Source organism: Crocodylus siamensis, chromosome 12 (genome assembly GCF_052110815.1).
Source record: "Crocodylus siamensis isolate JL-2025a chromosome 12, ASM5211081v1, whole genome shotgun sequence".
NCBI lineage: Eukaryota > Metazoa > Chordata > Crocodylia > Crocodylidae > Crocodylus > Crocodylus siamensis.
The window spans coordinates 4,006,578-4,021,953 of record NC_143406.1 but is presented as its reverse complement, the minus strand read 5'-3'; the positions used below and the strand labels follow the sequence as shown (position 1 = coordinate 4,021,953).

At 41.4% G+C, this 15,376-nt stretch overlaps 1 protein-coding gene across 2 annotated transcripts in view; it reads left to right on the top strand.

Moving 5' to 3' along the window:
- CAPZB (capping actin protein of muscle Z-line subunit beta) overlaps positions 1–15,376 on the top strand; it is a 91,424-nt gene that overhangs the window by 60,669 nt on the left and 15,379 nt on the right. For both annotated transcript variants that reach the window (XM_090023202.1, XM_090023201.1), the window contains exon 5: positions 15,046–15,187. In XM_090023202.1, the coding sequence (XP_089879328.1) occupies positions 15,046–15,187 (142 nt within the window). The remainder of the gene's footprint in view (positions 1–15,045; positions 15,188–15,376) is intronic.

Sequence of the window (15,376 nt, the reverse complement as noted above, 5' to 3'; positions counted from 1 at the left end):
TGTTCTGGCATTTCTTAGCTTGAATGCTTGATATTTTTTTTTTTTGTAACATTTATCTTTTTATAAAGGGGTTACAGTACAGGGAATCCCACCACAGATTTAAGAATCTCAGTGGTATTCTTAAATCAGAAGGGTTTGGTTTTTTTTTTAAATTGGGTCAGATGCTTGAAAGGAAGTAATCTGGCAAAACCCTTTACCTTTTGCTAGTGTTTATGTTGAAGTATAGCTCTTTATCACACCTAGTGTCTGTCTGTCGTACACACTCAGACACTTGACAGTCTGGCATCTGTAGGGAGCAGAGTCTTCCTTGCTCATACTGCTCTAGTCTGCTGTGCTATATATATGCATTTTCCCCCCCCAAAAATGGATGTCAAAAAGCAGTCTTTTGAAGTTTCACATACTTGTTCCCAAAAACCCCTAGAGGTACTATCAGCTTATCAGTGAAACAGTTGGAAGACTGAAATATGGGCAAAGCTGTGTATTTTCTCCCTAAACTAATTTTTGGGTGAGGTGGGGGTGGGAATTGGAAAACCATATCCCAAGGCAGATGTCCATCAAATGTTCTCCGGAAAAATGACAGTTTGATGGGTGAGAACAAGATAGTTTTAATTCACTTCTGTGCATGAGCCTGCAGTTGTGCAACAGTTACTGTATAGCAGCTATTGCTTGTCTCTGTCGGTCCATACCTCTAAATATACTATTAATCAGGTATACAATTGTGCTGTCAAATCCTGGCTGCACTGTGATGAATGAAGAAAGCGACACATGATGGTGTCCTTTTTTAATATGAAGGTGAATCTTCTCTAATGTGTTTGGAGTGCAGGATAGTAGGAGGCTTAGAGCCCACAGAGTTGAAAGAAAAGCTTGAATGCAAATTCTTTATCACATTTTCATTTTTCAATTGTTAGGTTGTCTTGGAGAGAGTACTTTCAGGGGTTTCTAACTTGAGGGGGTAGAAAATGGCAAGTGAAGATTAGGAGTGCTTTAGCTTTGGTCCAGGGAAAATGAGAGGCAAGGATTTCTGCGGGTCATCAGCTGTGACTGGACCAGCTGTACAGTTGGGAGAGATTAGATGCTTCTAACTGGTGCTTACTAGTTCTGCCAACATATTCCTAATTAATTGAAAAAGTGTCTTTAAAAAAAATTACCGTATTGTCTCTTGCTCTCGTTGGTTACGATTTTAGCAGTGTGAACAGCTCGCAAACTACTTTTGGAAGTTAGCATTCCAAGCTTTCAGAAAGTAGAAATATTGGTTTCTGGCTCTAGTGCTTATCAGCAAAACAACTACCGAAACCACATGGGGATTTGAGAATGCAGAGCGTTGAAAGGAGAACAAGATGGCAGGTGCTGAGAGGCATTTCTTGCGGTCTGCTACGGCTGGAAACTAATGATATGTATGCCCACTGGAAAGTCAGAAGGAGCTTTGGTTTCATGCACTGTTTAACTAAAGGTGTCACTAGTTCCTCTGTTTTGTTTTTGTTTTTGTTTTGTTTTGTTTTGTTTTCTTGGAAGACTGGTTTGCACTGAATGATGCAGCAGTTCAAATATATTGGGGCAATGCGGTTTTTTAAATTCTTGGACAATGAAGAGACTTCCCAGCACTGTAAAATGTATTTGAAGCCAGGTTTGGAATTATGATGCGTTATTCCCCGCTTCCTTTCCTCCCACCTCCTCTTCCCCTCCACCCACTTCTCAGAAAGAAAAGAGTAGATCAGTGATTGTCATGAGTGTTGTGCCTTGTACTGAAATGATGCATGTCTTTTTTTGAGGAGGAAATTTGTGCTAAATTAAATGCATTGGTGACCGTGATTAGGGTTCAGGAGGCTTCAGGAAAAGTGTATGCCACAAATGAAAAAGAGTATCAAGTGGTCCAATAAAACCACTGTGTGGTTTAATAGCAGAGGTAAGGAGGCCATCCAAGGCAAAAAGGCACCCTTCAAAGAATGGAAAGTGTGCCCAAATGGGGATGCTCATACACTCTGGTGGGTCAGATCTATAAAAAGGGAAATAAGGCAGGGCAAAAAAGCATAGCGCAAAAGAAGCTATATATTAATGATAACTTTGCTGAAGTTAATAAACTTTCAACAGCTGTGTCAGAAGCAGGAAGCCAGTGAGAGAACTGGTGATGGCCACGGTACAAAAGGTGCACTGAGCAGAGAAGCTAAATTAATTCTTTGCCTCATTTTTACTGCAGAAGATACTGGTGCAATTCCCATAGTAGATCACAAGGAAGTGCTCTGCTGTGCAGCACGTCGTTAACCTGTGGAACTCATTACCACAGGAGGCTATTGAGGCAGATGGTATAGCCAAGTTCAAGGAGGGACTAAACCAGTGGTTCTCAACCATGGTGCCATGGCACCCTCGTGTGCCTTGATCCTTTCAGGGGTGATGCATGGTGCCTTACAGTGTTACCCTGTTAGGTATACACATGTGATTCCCAAGATTTCCCGCCCCCCCTGGGATTTTAAGCAGGAAATAGCGTCAATGCATTTTGACCTGTTATGCTCTTTCTGAGTGTTTTGCAGCAGCAGAATTGCACTATTATTTTCCTGTAGTTAAAAAAAGGGATTAAAACTAAGAGCTGGCACTTTCTGAGAGGTTCCTTGAAGCTAAGAAGGTTGAGAAGCCCTGGACTAGATGCATTCCAGTACGATAAATCTATTAAATAGCTATTAAACAGTAAAGAGATGTGGCTTCTGGCATCTCTAAACCAGTGATGATGGATGCTAAGGAACATAATGATTGCTTTAGATATACCTGGTTCAGTGCTCTTCCTCTAAAGCATCTGGTTCTGCCCCTGTTAGAGGCCAGGTTACTGGGCTAGATGGACCATTGGTCTGATCCTGTCCTAGGTTATTACAATCACTTTGAATAACTTTTGAATTCAACTGCAGAAACTTCCATTTTCCCCACTGCAGTGTGCTGGGCCTGACCTAGAGAGGCAAGTCCTTCATTGCTAGCAAGACGTATTTTACCTACACTTTACTCTGCAATTTTTGTTCAGTAAATAAGGGATATCTTGCCATTGCTTGCACTGTAGTTGTAAACAGGGCATTGTAAGCAAAGAGGCTGAGAGTCCCCAGACTGCCAGGGTGACAAGTAAGCATCTCTGGTTCTATTTGCGGCAGGTGCTGAGTGTATTGTAGATGTGTTGCATGCAGTACTTGAAAGTGCAACCTGAAACAGTCACACTGTTATGTTTGTGCCAGAGGGATGACACACTTGTTACATTAGCCATGATGATTAGCAAAATTGAAACCTCAAGTAGAACTTTTTTTCTTAATTTGAGAGAAGCAGAAATGCAAGCTTCAATATGTTTGTTTCCCCAGGCAGTTAAGTGACTTCACTTCCCCAGCGAAGGTTCACATTGGGTCTTGCTGAAAGAAGTCTGTGGATTTGCTGTTATCTTCACCATTTGAAGTACTCTGGAGTTCTTGCATTGCCTTTATACTTACAGCCTTCCAGGCTGCTGGTTTGCTTTATTTACAGCCCCCAAATACGGAAAGTACAGAATGTTCTGCTTCATCCCTGATTCTAAAGTGCGGGAATTAAGATCAGTTGTGCAGAAGACTTAAAATAGGAGAATCAGTGTATGCCATGAATCCTACTACAGGTGATGGGTACAAGAAAGTACGGATTACTGCCAAATGATCTCTGATACTGAACGGGAAGTGAGCACTGAGGAGAGTCTCTTCTCAGGCATCGTTAACTCAAATTCTGTCATATTTTTCAGTCCTTTCAAAATTTGGCTTTGCAGTTCTGTTGCTAATAAGCAGTTGTCTGAAACTGTTGCTGTCACAGAGTGCAGTGGGTTTCTGCCTGAGACTGTAGGCCAGAGACTGCAGGCGAAAATAATAGAATGGAGAAAAAGCAGAAACCTTTCTTGACTTGGAACAAAGTGGTGCCTTGTAAGCTTTAGCTTCTTGGAGTTCACTTGACATGGCATATACTTCATTCCCTGACTTCAAAAGAAATCTTGGACTGATTATTCCACTGCCTCTCGCTGGAGGTGGGATGGGGGGGCGGGGAGAGATGCACACTTCTATTGTTTTAATGAGAAATGAGTTTGTGATAAGGTGTCATTCCCAACCTGCTGTCAGACAAAGTAGAGTCCAGAGTCCCCTACTGTTAGGGTTTGGTTTTTATTAATCATGATACTGCATAAACTTCAGCTCAGACTTTCCCCACTGACTTGGCTGCTTGGGGGTTTCCTAGTTGTTACTGTGCAGCCCACACCCTAGAGCTGCTTTTAGATTACTGCTGTAACCAGGTGGGGTAATGAACCATCTACATTAGTGAGTTATCAGAACCTATTTAGCTATTGCTCAACAGAATGAACACCTGTTGAGTGGGCATTGTTAAAGGGCAGCAGTTGGTGCTTGTTATTTAAAAATATATAGATCTAGATATAATCTAATGCAAGTGTGTGTGCGTGTCCTCATGTGGTCATGGGTGGTGGCCTTAAGATTTTTCTATTGCCTAAAATATATGCTGACAGTTCACTTGACAGCACTTCACTCTGAAATGCTGTTTGGAGAATTTGGTTTGGTAATGAATTGGTTAGAGCCATAGATGCTTGAGGCCATTTGGCTATGGAGTCCTGAGACTTGTTCCCTACAATCGTGTCTCGTTTTCTGTTCGGTCTGTTGTTAAATATCTCCAGGAGTGGCCAATCTTCCACTCATGTGAAAGTCTTCCGGTTTGCAAACAAGTTTCTTTGGGTAAATCCAGTATCTTTTATTAGACCAACTAAATATCAGATTTACCCAAAGAACCTTTTCTGCCTATGTCCTTAGACCAATGTGGCTACAAGCAATATCCCAGTTGTAAAGTGCTTTCTGTCTGGACATCTTCCTAAAGCAGTTTAACCTTTCATAATTTTTCAGCGTTACTTCCTTTTAATTGTGCTTTTTGCCACTTGTGTTTTTCAGATATTTGTAATACATTATGGCTTGTCCTTATCCAAGAGAGTCTTCATATAAGTGTTTCTGTTTCCCTTAAAGTCCACTTTTACAGAAATGCTTCAAGCAGTTGCCTGTGCATCTTTTACTTTGCAAATCTAAGAAAATTGAAGCAGGGGAAGAGGAGTGGCAGGGGGAAAACCTCTTGTTAGGTTGGTAGTATTGGGATTACGTTGTCTTACTTTTGGAGACTGGAGCTGAACTCGGTTTGGGTCGAAGAGGAAGTAATTTTGGTCTACGGTGTATTCAATCTGGGGAAGATACAAAGCAAGGAACAAAAATAAAATGTTCCTAAAATCATGTCGTTAACAGACATGCACGTGACTTCCAAAAGGGAACTTTGGTTTTGATCTTTTGCTGTGAGGTTTAACTCATACGCTGCCTAAAGCTAGGTATGCTTTTGTTCAGTAAGTTATTATTCCCATATGGAGTCTAACATATCCCATTCAGCTAGATCCTTGGCGCTGTCTTCCCACACTGAGCAGATAATGCCTTCAAACACGTGGTTACAATTTATTGCCCTTAAGTTGATGTGTGTATGTGCAGCTGATTGAAATCAAAGCATAATGAGGACCAGGGAGTCCAGATAAATCAATCTATATTACATTCCATGTTCTGTTGTTTTGGATTAAAGATAATGAATGCTTTAATTCCTCCCTGCAGAAGGGGTGGATACCTCTGGTTTTGTTTCTTTCTAGAAGATGTTTTTCATTAAGGCATATTTTGGCAGGTTTGGCTGCATCAGCAAGATGGAAGCTGGCATCCACCTTGGAGGACACTTTTCCTTACCTCTCAATTTCTTGGCTTAAGTCCTAGTTTTACTAATGTTTTCTTTCTGGCAAAGAAAACCACATAATGTTCTCATCTTAGTCGCCATGTTTCTTCAAGTATTTGCTGTCTAATAGTTCATCGTGCTTTCTGTCAAAGGCACTCAAAGTACTTTTACAGGTAACAAATTAAGTCTTGAACCCATTTCTTAGATGGTTAAATTGAGAGGCAGAGTAAATCACTGTTGGTAGCATGTGATGTCTTTTTGGAAGACTAGGAGAGTGCTTGGGGGAGGGAAATGCCTCCTTGTGTATTATTTTATTGTATTATATCTTCAGCGGAATTAGAGCTTCAGAAAGTCCTTGTATTAAAACAGATGATGACACCCGTCTTTCAGATAATATTGTAGTATGGGTAGAAAGATCCACAACTCCTTCCTTAAGATGAAAGAAGGGAAAAAAAAAAAAGGATTCAATAATATTCCCTCAGTCTATGATTTGAGGATGTGCACAGAGCTTTCTTTTACATGGATTCAGGTGGCTACTGATCACAAACAGGGAAATCCCATTGGTGTATGGAGGTTGACATCTTGCCTTTCCTTTTGGAGTCTGGTGCGTCAACTCTGCCTTCATTTTAATTCCTTTTATATGGGCTTCATGTACTATTATTGGTGACTTTTTGCAGCACCGCCTTTGAATCCCTCTGACTTGGCCATCGCTGCCTGTTTGTTTTATTGTAGCCAGCTTCAAAGAATTTCCCCTCCCATTTTTATCTTGTTCTGCTTTGGGCCTCCCCTTTTGTTCTACCCATGGCTGCTGCCCTTGTCCCCCTGCCCTGTTCAAAGAGCAGATATTGTGCTTGCTGTTTGCGTGCAGTGTCAGTGTGCTCTGCATGGATGTCTCGTACAGACTTGGCTCTCTTGTGATGCTTGCTGAATGCCAGTGGCTTGCACACTTCCTTTACCTGGTGCATTGGTCCTTATACTACAAACCATGGGGGGGGATGGATAGTTTAGGTTTTTTGTGCATGGAAAATACTTGGTTCATTTGCAGCAGTATCAGTATTTTGCGTGTTTAACCAACTGTGTTGGTTGGTATATGGAACAGATTGGATTCCGCTAAACATATTAAAAGGCATGTTACCAGGTGTCAAAGGCATAATTAGTATGTAGTTTTAACAGATGAACTACTAGTCCCCATGCCCTCATCTGTGCATGGGAGACCAGTCACTGAAGCTCAGATGGCTGCAGCCTACAGTGCAACTTTTAATCCTCAAAGTGATCAGGCAGCTGTGAGCTCTTGATGTAAGTGTTCTGTCTTGGTGTAGATGTAAACCCAGTTTGTGCAAACTGCAAACCAAGGGAAAGCTTTGAAGTAACTCTTGCCATTAGCTCGCTGTTCCTCATTAATGGTTACTAGCCCTTTGTGATGGCTTTCTCTTAGGGCATGATAGTTACTGTGGTTTTCACAGCAAGGGCTCTGCAGATTGAATCCAGACGCATTTGTTATGCATCCCAGCTCTAAGGAAACCTGATTTTTCCATCCCACGGCTGGCTGGGACTTTGCACAATAGGGTGTGACATCAGGATTATGTCATCCATGAGACTTTTGCCTCTGGGCCCGACTGATAAGTACAAGATGAGGCCTCATAAGACTGGCTTCAATTGCCAAGATGCATGTCACTAATGTTTGCATGCTTATAAAATTTAAAACACAATGTTTACACCAGGAAATTTCAGATGAGGAGAGCACGCAGCGAGATGGGGCTGGGTAGGGGTTCTTACTGCATTTGCCTGTAGTCAGCTCAAAGTCTAATAGGAGACCCCTTGGCAGTGGCTGGGATGGGTTTAGAAGAGGAGTCAAGTGAGATGCAGATTTAGCTGCTGTGGATCAGCTCTTTCTTTTTTTTCCCTCTAGTGCTTCATTTTTGGTCCATCAGCGTGCAGACTCCCTTCTGACTTGCGGCCTTTGATTCTCATTAGAGCAGTTCTTCTCTCCCTTGGATTCCCATGTTGTACTATCTGTAGTGTTACAAAATCTGAATATTGGGAGAGGTTCGGTTAAGAGGTCATTGCTGGTTGTGCAACATTTGTCCTCACAGTCCACATTCCTAGTGTCAGTTAATGGACCTTAGCAATAACTGGTTTTCTGCCACTTCCCAGGGAAACCATTCCACTTCGCTAATCAAAACCTTTTGTAATAGTTGCACAAATTTTCTGTTTGCCTTTCTGTAGTTTTTGCTGTTTGCTGGGTTTTTTTTCCCCATGCAGAAATGCTCTGTTGTTGATATTTCACTATCTGTAAATGCTCTTACGTTTCCCCCCCCTCTGCTGCTCAGCCACTTCCTAAGCAGGACATAAGTATTAAGTTCTGAATTTTTTCTTTTGAAATCAATGCATCTGCGTCATGGTTGGTTTCGGTTCTTTTCCCTGAATTCTCTCAACTTCCTTAACTTTTTTAAACTGGGATTAAAGATCTTCTGTGTTTGTTGTCTGTGTATGCCACCTTCCTTGTTACAACACTGGCAAACTGACCTAACACAATTGACTCTGCATGTGCCATAGGACTGCCATGCATCACTGTGTTGCTGTTCATAGTTACCCTTTGCATGCATGTTTTAGCCTGTTCTTGATCCAGAGTTTCCTCTGCAAACCAGTTTCTTGCAGTGATAATAGAAAAGCTGCACTCTGTGCCTCTGCCTCCCCCACAATATGCTTAAAAGTATATTGTTTTAAATGAATAAATAGGATAACTCCAGAGAAAGTCTTCAATCTTGTAGCCTGACTGGTTAAGAATAAACATGATGTACGAATTTGTATATCATAAATGAAATATGCACTTAGCACAGACTTCAATAAAAACTGAATAACCAGTGCACAGACTCATGTTGTTCTAGGCTCTCCTTTTGCCAAATACATTTCAATATTCAGTTTATTGTTCCAGCGGGAAGAAAATATTCATAGATGACAAGTGCAAGTATGGAGAAGGTGGCATTTGGTACAGCTGAATGGCTGGTGGATTTGCTGAGACCTCACTCTAGGCTTATTGTATCTTTCCACACGGCGGCAACACAAGTTGTCCTCCACTCCTACTTTCACAACAGAGCAGGCAGTGGTACTCCTGAATTATCCAGTCTGGTTTGATTTGGAAGGCCTGGTTGCAGGCCTGATTTCTAGCAGAGGATGACAGACTTTGGATGTCGAATTTAATACGTAGGGAGAATTATGAAAGGTAAAAGCACTCTTAGGAGAGGTAGGATCTAGAAAAGGTACAGAGTCTTTCTGTACTCTTACAACACAGCTTAACGAAGCTCCCTAATTTTGCATTATGCTTCTGTTCATTCCCCCTAGATGAAAGGAGATCTTCCACTCAATTTTAGGGTCCTGAAAGAAATGTGGCCCCAAAATCTTTTGGTAACCTCAAACGTATGCTCTCACTCCTTTTTAGACTAGCCAAGTTGCAGCTGTAGTTTGCAGAATCTAAAACTTGACAGATTAAGTTAAAAAAGACTGCCTTTTATAGAGCAAAATGTTACATGGAGGTGAAAGGCTTACAAGCAGTTGCTGCCTCTTGCTGTTTAATGAACGAGTTCTGCAACTGGAGGTGGACATTACAAGACGGCCCCAGGTATTGCAAGACGGCAGTTTTTGCTAATGGTACTCTGTCCCCAGGTGGCTTCTCAAAGAGGCTTTGGCCACTAAAGTTCAGAATACTTTGAACAAGGAGACAGTTGGGAAATCTGTGTGGTGGTGTTGTTTGCCTATTGTGAGGTACCAAAGGCACAAAATCCAACTGTTCTGGGAGATTTGGCAGTCTGGCTGCCATTGTTTGGATCCTTTTCTCCTAGTTTGCAGAATTACTGCTCTTTTACAGCTCTCCTTGCAATTCCAGTCATCCAGCCGCAGTCCAGATGTGCACTTTTAAGTGTAACTGGTACTGAAGTTGCACATACCTAATTTGATTGGTATGTTTGCTCAAGGGATTGTTGCACCTGTGTACGCTGGAAAGAATTTCTGTAAAATACCTGTACAGAGTCCACAGGCATATTTGCGGATGTGTTCATTGAGTTGTGGTGAAAAACAGCTGGGCTGAGTATGCAGATATCCTACTTTGTTTTTTTTTGTTTTTTTGTTTTTGTTTTAAGTTGTTGAATAACATCCTCAAGTAACTTTTTTGTGGGTATGGTGATGGGGTGTGAAAGATGTGAGGAAGGGGAGAAAGGAATTTTATTTTGTTTCCACTCAAACTAGTAAAAGAAAAAAGATAATTGGGCTTTTATTTTACTTTTTTTTTCTTACACATGCACACACCCTCCTCCCAACTATATATTGGTTGGGCATATTATAGTGTGTGTATGTAGATGTATAGATCTGTATCGATAGATCTATCTTAGAGAGAGAGAGAGATCTATATTTTATATAGATTTCATAGATATCAGGGCTGGAAGGGACCTCAGAAGATCGAGTCCAGCCCCCTGCCCAAAGGGCAGGAAGTCAGCTGGGGTCATAGGATATAGATTTATTTTTAAAGGTAGAGATTTCACTGGTTATTAGGTTTTTAATAAAAATATATATATTAAAATAATTTTGTTGTAGTTCCTTGCATTGTACTGTTTTGTACATTTTGATGTCTGCTTTTGTTGATGAAGCGTTCTTAATTTTCTCGTGCTGGAGGTATGGGATGGAGAAAATGTCAGTGGTAGGATGGCCTCAAGTTCTTGTTTTTTGCCATGATGGCTTTTTCCAGGCTTAAAAAAGTAGGATGAAGTCAATCTGAATAAATGGCCTGGCAGCATCTCTTCCCTTGCCGAAACGTCTTGCTTTCTTTGTTCTTCATTTTCACTTTTGTCTGAGAGGTGAAAATTTCTGTTTAACTTGTTGCTGGTATGTGGTCAGCTGTCCTAACGACCAGTGAAATCTCTGCCTTCAAAACCAGTGAAATTGAAGGCACTTACTAGAGCTACCAGAAAAACAGAGGTCCCTCTGGTGATTTTTAACAGGTATAGCTGTAATGAATCTGCAAAGGAATACTGTCTGCATCGATTAAACTTCAAGATGTCTCTGCACCGAATAACTGCTTGTTGCACACCGCAGTCAAAAGAAGTATCCGTGTAATTCTCTAGAAGAATAAAATTGGGCAGTGCTGCTTTACCACAACCAAGCTGAAACACCATTTAACATTTTTAAAGGCTTTCATAAACCAGTCTGTAATTCCAGGTATTGGTACTTAGCATTGCATTTTTGTGGTTTAGGGTTGCAAGAATTGTAAGCTAGATACAAAAAACCCACCCGCTGTCTTTGGCACTGGAGTACCTCCTGGAAAACGCATGAGCGTTTTTATGGATAAGTGACTTGGGTTTAGTGAATTGGAGAGCCATCGTTCTGTTTTTATTGCTGTGTGGTGTAAACTCATTTTCCTGGTGTATTAGTCTGGCATTCGGTGCAAGTATTGTTGTGGGAAATGGTGCCATTGGAAACCTAAGTGTGTCATTACTAATCATGGTAAGGTAAACTGGTTGACCTGTCTTCTTTTTCTGAGATGTTGCTGGGAAATGGGAAGGGAGGGTGGGTTTCCACCCCTCTCAAGTCCCTCTTGAATTTATAACTTCATCCTGGCAAAGCCCGAGTTCTGTTTCATGGTTACATCTTGAGTTCTTTAAACAAGTTTTTCATCCTGTGTCTCCACCCACCTAAACTTCAAACACTTCATAAAGCTTTGGATCGCTCTTAGCTTAAATATTTTCTTTTATATTCACACATATAAAATAGGTCAGTTTGGTATGTGACTGCCTTTTTGTGTGCGTGTTAAAAGGCGTTTTCCAGGCGGTCTGTGGTTGAAGTCATGGATGTAAATCCTGTGCATCTGCCTGTGACATTCAAACTGGAAGCGACTTCCCGTGAAAAATGACATGTTACTCTGAATTTTCTGGGGAGGGAATTATTGATGCTATTGGACCCATTGCTTCCTAAGTAACTCCAGGGATCAAACTCTTATGTGTAGTAAATGTTTCCAGAAACCCAAGTCTCGGAGCAGCTGTTCCAAAAGTCATTACTGAACATTGGTTGCCCTCCGAATCGTCCACAATGCTGGGATGTGCGTCACTGGCTGAGGCCTTTTGATCTCCAGTACGGGGAAGTGGTTGGCTAATGCAACCAATGGGCTATTTTTTTAAATTTTGTTTTTATTGTTGTATTGCTAATTTGCACTGCTCTAAAGCCAGCTGCAGTCCGGTGAGATTCCACCCCTTCAACAGAGCAAAGCCGAGTTCCCTGCTGTTAATGGTTTGTTTGTGTTTTGGGGTTTTTTAAAGATGTTTCTCCTTTGGGAAGCTTGAGGGAGGCACCAAATTTGCATAAGGATGTAGGAATGTTCAGACTGAATTGGACCCGATGTCCAACTAATCAGGAAACTAGCCAACAAAAGCCAGTAGTAGATGCTTTGGGGAAGATGCAAGAAATTCAGCACGTCTCAAAGGCGACTGCATTCAATTGTGTGCATTGTTATTAGGTCTCAACCCGGCTAAGCTGGCTCTGACCATGGAACTTTATTGAAATAGCATGTTAGTATTTAAAACAATATTAATACTATATTTGATTCATTAAATATACAAAGGCTAGTTAAAGTGTTTCCATGTGTGTTCTGTTAGTTCTGGCAGGAGGTTCTTCAGATGGTTTTATGTGGTTTCAGACAACATTTTAGCACATTCTTAAAATACCCACAAAAGCCTTTATGTAAAATCTCATAAATGTGAACCGCATAAAAGTATATAGATATATTTTTCCTGTTTCATGTCGTTGGGATCAAAGTACAGTAGGTAATAATACATTTCCAAGAACCTTGTTGCAGCTCCTCTCTTAATTAACGTTTCATGCTCATAAAATGTGTAATGGGGAAACTGTCTGTATGCCCCACAGTAATCTCATGGACTGCCTGCTCCATTTTGGGGGATTTTTGTACCACACTTGTTATGAAGGTAGAGGGTTGTGCTTATTCCCTAACCTTTTGAGCCCTGCTGCCCTCTTCTACAAAGAAGTGTCAGTCAGGTTGGAACTTGTGCCTTCTGATCAGTGCAAAAGTGAGCCTGCTCTTGAACACGGTAGAAGGTTTCTGTAACCCAGCGCTGTGTTGGCTTATGCCTGCCAAGGCTTTTCATTTCTAGCAGGGGCAATATCAGGGTAATATCACCAGATAATGAAATGCCGTGGACAGAGCTATGCCTGTTTGCTACTAAATGCCAAGTCTGTGCTCGCTGGTGAATAGTGATGGGCGCCTGTTAGAAAAGAAACGCTGCTGTTGTGCAGTTACGACCAAGCTCCCTGGTTCCAGCATTCTTCGGCATAGTGGTGCATAAGTGTAGATTTGGGCAGGGTTCATTGCTGCTTGTTCAGAACAAAAGCAGCTGTGGGCTGCGTGGTGCTTGGATCTCAAGGCATTTCTTTCCAATAAATTCTCTTTCCATACTCGTGTGTGGCACTTGAGGTCCCATTAGATCCTCCCTTTTCTAAGAGTGCTTTCCCTTTTAGAATTCTCCCTACGTTTTAATCCTGTATCCAAAACCTGCCTTGCATAGCACCTTGAGTGCAGTTGACAAATACCCATTCTCGCAAATTACTCATAGATCGGTGTTTTCCTTTTCTGCTGAGGAAAAGCAGTACGAAACCATTTGTTAATGAGTGCTGTGCTCAAAAGGTGTTATATTGAGGGTGAAAAACTGTAAGCTGCAAGAGGCTTTCTTTCTCTCTCTACTGAGAGCTGTAGCCCAAACAGCCTCTTCACTCACCTTTTGCAGCTGTGGGCTGGAACGGATCCAGAGGTGAGTGAACGTGCCCTAGGACCCACAGCGCAGTGAGCAGTCCTACGGATGAAGCCCCACGTCTGCAGGGTGCTGACCTCTGTCCTAGCTTGCCTGCACTTTTATGCTTTTGGTTTCTTCCAGACACACATTTTTCAGCTATTATGTGCATTCACAAGTGAATGGTGTGAGCATAAGAGTTCTCTGTCTCAAATAGAATTCAACAGCTACGTAAATCCTTGTCTTCTAGCATTTTTGGCCACTGCACCTGCAACAGATTTTAAGGCTACTTTTTAAACTGTTTTTGATTACAAACAATCAGGAGTTTGGAACGATTGCGTGCACCACTACTCATGACTAAGAGATGGCGAACGGAGATGTTTGTCAAGCAATGTAACAAAAAACAAACAAACCCCAAAACCCCTGATTTGAATTTATATTTTGTCATCTGAATTGGTAAGATAAGACCTACAACGTGGGCTAAATTATTGAAACTCAGAGAGACAGACACGTCTATACAAAATGTAGAGGAACTGTAATAAATTCTGTGTTTATCCCAGAGAAGTGAGGCTTTGTGTTTTTTGTTAGGTTGGGGGAGAATAGTCTTACTTTTTAGGTCATCTGCTTCAAGAGGGAGGTTCATTACAGCTCCTCACTTGGCTGGAGGGTGGGGTAGAGGGGAAATCTGAGTTACCTTGTTGCAATGCTTATTGCTGGTAGCTTCAGTCAACTAAAAGTTAAAAAGTTCATCTTACACTTCCCATCCTCCAAGCTTACAGGTGAGAGTCAATGATTCATCTACCGTGTGCATGACTGACCCAATACAGAAGATATAAAGAAAGCGGGGGGGGGGGAAGTTCTATAGAAATACTAGTTTTGACAGTTTTGCAAAAATTTTCTTTTGACCATCAAAGAGAAGAGTGTCAGCATTTTTAATTTGCTCCTTGTTGTATACGAACTTGCAAGCACATTCCCAGTAGACTGACCCATTTAAATCTAGTCAGTAGTCCTTTATTTCCAAAAACCATTGGTTTCAATTAAACTCTGATTGGAATAAATCAAACAGTCAGCTTTCTTCACACTGCAGCATAAAGGCACTTTCTTGCTCCCTTTTGTCTTAATTAGCAAACTCCTTGCTATAAAGAACATCCAGACTCCCAGTACGGAGGCAAGGAAAAACTAAGCTATAAAGTTCAGCTTTACTTTCAGCTTAGTTTTGTATTTGCTCTCTGAACAGCTGTTCTAGTTAATTGGAATCAGAAGAATTGTTTTGCTCAGGTAGTGTAGAAATCTGTAACTAGCTGTTTATTACCAACTAATGTAAAGTTTTCATTCTCCTTGAGAGAAACGTATGATCACATTTTATTAGAACAAATGTGTATTGTAAAATTATCTGAATTGCTAAGGCCCTGGGTATCTTGGATGCCCTCAAGCAGTCTCTTTGAAATTTGCTGTGTGTGTGTGTGTGTCCATCCTGAGTCTCTCTGGCTTCAATCTTCCTCAATTTTTAACATTCTTCCTGCAGGTATTTTGAAGGTGGAGTCTCCTCTGTCTACCTCTGGGATCTGGATCATGGCTTTGCTGGTGTGATCCTCATTAAGAAAGCTGGAGACGGATCAAAGAAGATTAAGGGATGCTGGGATTCCATCCATGTGGTGGAAGTTCAGGTAATGCCTCTAGGGCAGCTGATACTCTTAAATGAAAACAAAACCCAGTTAATTCCAGACGGTTAACAAGCACAGGTGCTCAGCTGAACAATGCAATATTGTATTGGGCCTGTAAACCTCTTTCTCTTGTTAATTTTTGAAAAATCCCCTGAAGCAATCTGGAGACAGATAAGTCGGGGCTCTAATCAG